This window comes from Hibiscus syriacus, unplaced genomic scaffold (genome assembly GCF_006381635.1).
Source record: "Hibiscus syriacus cultivar Baekdansim isolate YM2019G1 unplaced genomic scaffold, ASM638163v2 tig00111200_pilon, whole genome shotgun sequence".
NCBI lineage: Eukaryota > Viridiplantae > Streptophyta > Magnoliopsida > Malvales > Malvaceae > Hibiscus > Hibiscus syriacus.
This window is the reverse complement of record NW_024063016.1, coordinates 897,501-904,941: the sequence shown is the minus strand read 5'-3', so window position 1 is coordinate 904,941 and position 7,441 is coordinate 897,501. Positions and strand designations below refer to the sequence as shown.

The 7,441-nt window shown below is 34.1% G+C and overlaps 2 protein-coding genes across 2 annotated transcripts in view; one reads left to right on the top strand and one right to left on the bottom strand.

The window, feature by feature from the left end:
- Positions 1-793: 793 nt before the first annotated feature.
- LOC120155645 (transmembrane protein 50 homolog) lies at positions 794-4,065 on the top strand. The gene is made up of 5 exons (XM_039167150.1): positions 794-997; positions 1,088-1,169; positions 3,349-3,501; positions 3,742-3,808; positions 3,841-4,065. The coding sequence occupies exons 1-4, from the start codon at positions 865-867 to the stop codon at positions 3,773-3,775; spliced, it is 402 nt and encodes a 133-aa protein (XP_039023081.1). The 5' UTR covers positions 794-864; the 3' UTR covers positions 3,776-3,808; positions 3,841-4,065.
- An 880-nt stretch (positions 4,066-4,945) lies between these two features.
- Positions 4,946-7,441, bottom strand: part of LOC120155666 — a 4,938-nt gene continuing 2,442 nt past the window's right edge. The window contains exons 2-3 of the mRNA XM_039167165.1: positions 5,852-6,574; positions 4,946-5,485 (exon numbers count right to left, since the gene is read on the bottom strand). Coding sequence (XP_039023096.1) covers positions 5,411-5,485; positions 5,852-6,574 — 798 coding nt within the window. The 3' untranslated portion in view covers positions 4,946-5,410. The remainder of the gene's footprint in view (positions 5,486-5,851; positions 6,575-7,441) is intronic.

Here is a 7,441-nt window from a genome sequence, read left to right as displayed (position 1 = left end):
CCAAACTCCAAAAACTCTTCCAACGAATTAAGAGCACGTACAGCTGCAGATCCTATTCCCGTATTTTTCCAGTGCTCACATGTATCTCTCGTGTCCCCATTTTTTGAATCCCCCTTTTTTCCTTCTATTCTCTGCGTATTTATAGTGCTAATTCGGTTTTAGACTCCTGTTAGGACTAAAACTCTTGCTTTGCTTGTGGTGAGGATTCCAGTGACGTGGATGGAGACGTGAGGCGAGAGGAGTCTTCGGGTTGACCGTGGAACTCGACTGGCAGTTCCCCCTTGCATGTTGGCTGCAACGCTGAAGATGTAGAAGACTAGGGTTTCTGCTGGGTGTACAGGGCCTTGGAGTTTAAACTCATTTGTAGTATTGAACCTGAAAAATAAAATAGCAAATGAATAATAATATATAATGATATAATATAATAACATGTATATAAAATATAAAGTCGGACGAAAATGCATGTCGACAATCATAAAACGTTTTCAAGATATTTTTAAAAAAAATGTAATTCATCTTACGAAAACATCTTTCGAAAAATATTTTTCAAAAATATAATTTATTTTTTAGAATTTAATTTCTAGTAATTCATTTTTTAAAATTTAAATTTTAAAAAATCAATTACAGCGAAATACCGTAATTGTATACATTTATAGAAGGTAGAAGAAAAAACAATATGAGAGAAAAGTAAAGCTGAGGTACAGTAATGTACGCATTCCAGAGGAAGGAAGGTAGAGAGAGAGAGAGAGAGAGAGGGGGGGGGGGGGGGTAAACAGTTCACAGTAGCCTATACTTGAAGAAAAAAAGTCGGTTCGTTATTTTATTTTGAATAATTGGTTAATTAATTACCGAAGAAACAATCAAATGGATTTAGGCGAGCTGTGGGCGATATTCGGCCCCGCTTGTGCGGGCGCCGTATTCGGAGTCGGCTGGTGGTTTTGGGTCGACGCCGTCTTTTGCAGCTCTGTCACTGTCTCTTTCGTTCATTATTTACCTGGTACAATCTAATCTCTCTATGTCTCTCTAAATATATGCCCTGTTTCGTTTTAATTGTGTATTTTTCGATGTTTATACGGTTCTTTAATAGGAATATTTGCATCTATTGCGGCTTTGATGTTCAATTGTGTTAGAAAAGATGATATTGATCCATATGACGACAGCGAGTGGAGGTGAGCTAATGCTGTTCTTATCTCCCTCAATTTCTCACTGTTTCTTTTCAAGTGATTTTCCTTTTTGGATCGAATTTGCCTTTCACCAACAGTTGGAGTTTGATTATGCTTACTGTAACTAATTTTCGCTAAATTTGTTATCGTTTTGCCTATGATTGGAAAGTTAAGAAATCACTTATCTGTTACTGGGTGATGGTGCCGTGAACTGTGAAATCGAGATGCTTTCTTACATTTTAGCTGAGTGAATAAAATTGTCATCGAATATTTTATGATGTCTACAGAATTGAGGTTTATTGAAGTAATGATTACTTTGATATCCAAGGTACAGAATCTTGTATCTCATCTAACTTGTTCCTTTTGGCATCAACAAATTTAACATTAAAGCAATTGATATTTCAATTTCTTTAATTCTGTATGAGTAGTGCATTTGCAGACCGAGTTCCTGAAATTCTATTCAAAATTAGATTTATCACAAGTAAAGTGCCTACATTTTAGGTTCAAGTTTGGACGCATAATTTCAAGTGATCCATCTAACTAAAGGGTCAGAACTAATTAATATGGAACTGTTCCTTAAGATCATTTTATAAAGTGTATTCATGTTGAACTCTCTCTTCCTTACTCATCATTCAACTGTGACTGGAGTGGTACATCATAATTCTCTGAGCTTGGAATTTTATTTAGCTGACTGTATGGTAATGATGAACTGAGCTTTTGAAACCAAAGAAAGTTTTGAGGATTATACTTGTGTAGAACATTGATGAAAAGAAGGTATTTCTCATCCACCTTTTCTGCGCCTGTGTTATCACGAAAGTCAACCTTTAGGCTCTATGGGAAAGTGATTGTGGTAAATAGGGCTGTAAATGAGACGAGACAGATCGCGAGCTACTCGAGATTGACTCGATCAAAGCTCGATAAATACTCGGATCGAATGGACTCGACTCGAGCTCGAGCTCGACTCGAGTTCTTAACGAGCCGAAACGAGCAACTCGATATTCGACTCGAAAAGCTCGTGAGCAGCTCGAAAATATAATATATTAAGATTTTATTTTTTTAGAAATAAATTATTAATAATATTAATATTTATGTATTGATTTTTTTATAAAAAAATACAGTAAGATTTCTTGTATTTAAGGTTCATGTTCGAGTTTGAGTTTGAGGCTTCAATCGAGTTAAGTTTAATAATTTTTTTTCATTTCGAGCCTTTTCGAGCTGCTCACGAGCTTCAGTTTAGGATTTCGAGTTCGAGTCGAGCTTGAAAATTTTAAGCTCGCAAGTTTTCGAGTCGAGTCGAGCTTCATTTCAAAGTTTTCGAGTCGAGTCGAGCTTCATTTCAAAGTTTTCGAGTCGAGTCGAGCTCAGCAATACTCGAGCTCGACTCGGCTCGTTTACACCCCTAGTGGTAAATCATGTGCCTTATAAACTTCATGCGGTTTAGAAACAGAATTTTTATGCAAAACCCAAGAAGTATCTCACATAAGTGCTGAACTACAAGTTTTTTTCCTTGTAACTTTAAGTGTTGGATTTTTTTTTGAACTGTTAGTCTGATTGAAATACAAGAAAACAGATAGAGTAAAAAAAATGAAGGAGCGGTATTGGATTTTTTTCAACTGTTAGCAGGTTGGGTCGGATCGTGAAAATGAGTCGCTGCTGAATTTGATTATGAGACACCAGAAATGCTGCTAATCCATTTGAAGCTTCCTCTTATTTCACTTAGGTTCCATAATTATAAGCTCTGTTATTTCTCATAATGAAAACTTAACAACCATCTTGCTTAATCACTTAAACATGCATTAAGTAAGCTGATCTGTGCATGTACTCCAGTTGCATGGCAATTCTGTAGTCAGCAATTGGAGTTCAGAATTGCGACTAGGATTTGGCTTTATATGCATTAAAGCTGTAGGGATTTAGTAATGGTGTTTAACGTTCAAATTTCCTTTTCTTCTTATTTTCTTGCTAGTGTGTTGTTCTTTCTTTTGCATGGTTGCAAATAATTTCGTCAATTGCTGATATTTAGATTGTTTAAATGGGAAACTTATACTTTTGGAAGTTGAATGTGTTGACCCTCATTGCATCTGTTCATTGCATGGTTTAGAACTACGTTCTTTTTAAAGGAGTGACAACTCAACACTTCTTTCGTTGCTTGTTTTGGCTAATGGATGATAATCTTTCGTTGCAACAGGTTGAAGCTCTGGCTTTTCCTTGCTTACGTTGTCTCCTTTACCTCTCTGTCTGCTTCTGTGGGCCTGTTGATACAAGACTCGGTAGTGAAATCTGGTCCTTCAGTCTGGACTGGTACTGCAGGTGTCTTACAGTGTGTTTTCGTGTTAATCAGGTGAATGTTATTACATATTTATAATTTTGACCATCACCCATGTTATGTTTAAGGCTAGCTTTGTATGATTGTTTCAAATTGAAGATGAATAATCTATCTTGTGGTTATGTGCCTGTATGAGAACGATACACGAAATGTCGTACCTAAGATGTTCTCTAATTTCATTATGTATTAAATGTGTTGCGTTGCTATTCTGTCACCATCTCTATTAATTTTGTTAATCTGAATCTTCTACTGCAGCGGACTTATATATTGGACTTCTCACGTAGAATAACCGATCAGCATTGTAGCTTGGATCCACAAGTGAGTCTTCAGTCTTATAAGCAGGAATCATGTGTCGTTTTAATTATTCGATGGTGCAATTAGAAAGGATTTTTCACCGTATTAAATATTGTACCCTATAGTAACCATCTTGACTGGGAAGACTAAGATTAATCCTGCTATTTTGAAATTTATGATTTCAACTACATAGAAACCATATTTTTTTTGGTTTTGAATTGGTTATACCAACCTCTTTCCCGATTTGATTTGCCATTTTGAGGCTTGTTTGTTTTGATAAGGAAAAATGGTGAAATAAAATAATGTCTTTGATTGGAAAAGTTGAATAAAAATGTAATTGGGTTGTCATTCAGAGATGAAAAAAACAATTATAGCATTTTAGTATTACTAAATTATGATAACAAAGAAAATTTTGAATCTAGACTCTGCTGCTCATATAATTCATGTTAAAATAAAATATCTGATATGTTATATAAAGGTTGGCAGTTTGTGTAATGTACCCATGTCTATGTTATTATATAAGTGTCAAAATGTTTCATCCACATTTTAGTGTTGTAATTAAAAAAAAAATTAGTGTTTGCACAATTCCTTATGCACAGTTTTGAAGTTTATATGTTTTTAGTCAAATTATGTCATTATTAATCTCTGTATTGTCTATATATAAATTATAGATTTAACTCTTGTATTTTAATTTGGTCAATTTCAATCTTTTGTTTTCAAATAATAAAATTAAAATATTAAAAATAATTAAACTGAAGAATATGAACTAAATCTATAAATGCCTATATATAAATTGATTTTTTTCCTTTTTACAAACATGATCAATCTCATTAGATTAAAAGATAAGTCTAGAGATAAATAATAATAATGAGATTCAAATCTAAATTTGTGTGATGCTATTATGAAAATTGAACGAATCAATTAGATTAAACCCTAGATGTATAACTGACTTGAAACAAGGACTACCTAGTTTAGACTGTGGAGGACTATCTAATTCGCAATTTGCCTTTCCTATGCATGAATGATAAGAATAAATGTTCCCAAGTGAGAATTAAGCACTGCATTGGTTTGGAAAATGACTGGTACAATGGCATTTGCATGATAATGGCATTTAAAAATATATATTTACAGTCATCATATCTTTGCAAAGAAAGTGGGTGTTGAAGCTTTTAGAATGGATCCCCACTGGTGTTTCCTTCATTTTTTTTTCACGGATAGCTACTTGCTCTCACATGTAAAACATGGCTAAAAAAAGATAAAGGATAACCATGAAAAATACACATGTAACGTGTACTACTGAACAAAAATGCAACTTCTTTTATTTCATCTTTCTTTTCCTATATGTAAAATTGCCCAAAAACACCAATAGTCTCTATCTTGTAAAGTTGAACCCTCTTGAAAGGAAGAAAACACCAATCCCCCCCCCCCCCAAACCAAACACGGATTCCCCACTCAGCAGCTATTTCATGGAGGAAATATCCAAGTGAGGAAAAAGGGGGGGGGGCGGCGGAAATCCTAAAGATCTGCCATCAAATCTGGAAATTCTTTGGATTTATTATGTAGGGATAAAGAAAGTCAAGCTCATGATACGGTCCTAGTTGAGCTTGATTCAGAAGAAGGTCCATCTGGATTAGTTGCAAGAGATTGAGCAAAGCTTTGGGAGAATGCTGCTACAAGGTTTCAGAGACGGCATGAGCTTCATGTACTGCAGAAAAAAAAATACAAAATTAGCGAATAACAAAGCAAAATATATAAAATGCACTGCTTTAAAACAACGAGGAAGATGATGATTAGCCATGGAATCAGATTGCAGATAAAGGCATTATAAATGTACCAAATTTTAATAACTGTTCAATGGCTATAAATAAAAAACATATCCCATTCCGTTTAGCATCCAATAGATGGAGCATGATTAGTTGATCACCTACATAACATTTTGCGTTGAACTTCAAGTTTCATTAGAGACGTACCAAGAATCAACTTGACTTCAGTGAAATTTCATTGATTAAATTTTTTACATTTGTAAAGGGAAAGTACTGCGAAAAAGACGGAAAGAAAAGATATATCTCACCTCCTTACAGAAAGCATTGATCTCCTCTTCTGTGAGGCCTTCATCCTCACCAGAGTTTTCTTCCCAGCCAAGTGAACGAAGAAAAGCAGCCTCTTCTTCATCTGGATATACCATAGCAAAGGAGATCATATCCTTTTCACAGTCATCAGAAAATCCTTGAGCATCTTGACGTGTGTCATCGTTGCTAGTTGCCACAGTACAAGTCTCATTACCATGAGCAGGTGCAGACGCACTGGCTACTCCATTTGAAACTTCAGATTTCTCTACGGTGGAAGATGAAATATGAGGATCTAAACCTGAAAGACCAGCTGAAGTGTTTGTTGAGGTCTTCTTCTTCAGGAGATTAAAAAAATCATTTCGACCCTGGGTCTGATCCAAGGAGGGTCTCTTTTCCACAGTGAACCCAGATATTGGATACAAGGTAGCTGCCTTGCGTTCCCCAGCAGAAAGCTTTGGGGGGTTTGAGTTTCGAGAAGCAGATGTAACAGCAGCAACAGCATGTTGGCTAGTGGCAACTTTTCTGTTTGCATAGCTAATAGAGAAACTAATAGAGAGACGATAAGAAGATAGATATAGAGGTGGATGAATAGCTCTAAATAAAATAAAAATGCAGATTTTTATTTGGCCTAAAAATTTAGTTCCATTTTGAAGATGAGAGGAGACGACGATTAAATTTTCTGTTCCTTTATTTTCCTTTTTAGTACGAAACGTGATGAACAGGCTCTTCCAGAAAAACCAAAATTTATTTTTAGATAAAGCAAAATTTAATCCTTGTATTTGTCAAATTCTTCCAATTTAATCCCTAATATTAGCTTTTTCAAACTGTTTTCGGTCACTTTTGAAAATTCGTGTTGGTGTTTTTTATTATTTAAAGTTTAAATATTTAATATGTTTGATAAACAAAAGACCAATGTTATTAGATAATTTCTTTTATGTGAATAATTAGTACTCATATTCAAGTTCGATTGTGGTTGCTTAATAATGAGCTTCTTATCTAATTTAATTAAATAATTTTATCTTAATCTTCAAATGAAATATTGCCTAATTATGCTTGCCCCAATTGAAAACTTCAATGAATTATTGATGGCAAATTAGGTTTGGTGGGATTTGTTTTCACCTTTTTTAATATGAATTTCTGCCGTCTATTTTTCAATAAATATGATTGTGGACAAAACCGCAAAAATATTAATAATAAATCACATGCTTAACTTTTAAAAAATAAATAACATTCCGTTTTTCTTAATATTTATGTGTCGTATTCTTTTTTTTTTTACTTAGCTGACGACAACACTAATTTTAATGCTGGTTGTCGATCGTCGATGACTATTAATTATCTTTTTTTTCATACGATGTCCTTTATTTTTTCTTGAATTTTCTTAATTTTGAATAAGAATTTCTATCATTGTAACATGTTTTTCTCTACTCTTGTAGAACGATCCTAAAGACTTTTTATATGTTTTTTTGCATACTTTTGCGATCTTTTTGGTGATCACAAGAAAATCATTACGACATTTATTTTTTGATTAGTTTGTCGGTGGCTAAGTATAGTTAGATCCCTTTTTTTTTTGGTAAAATGTTATTTGTCGATAT

Bases quoted from the DNA above. Each gene is read 5' to 3' on its own strand.
- LOC120155645 (XM_039167150.1), top strand. From the start codon at position 865: ATGGATTTAGGCGAGCTGTGGGCGATATTCGGCCCCGCTTGTGCGGGC. The intron at 998-1,087 runs GTACAATCTAAT...GTTCTTTAATAG, and splicing joins TTTCGTTCATTATTTACCTG to GAATATTTGCATCTATTGCG. The intron at 3,502-3,741 runs GTGAATGTTATT...CTTCTACTGCAG, and splicing joins TGTGTTTTCGTGTTAATCAG to CGGACTTATATATTGGACTT.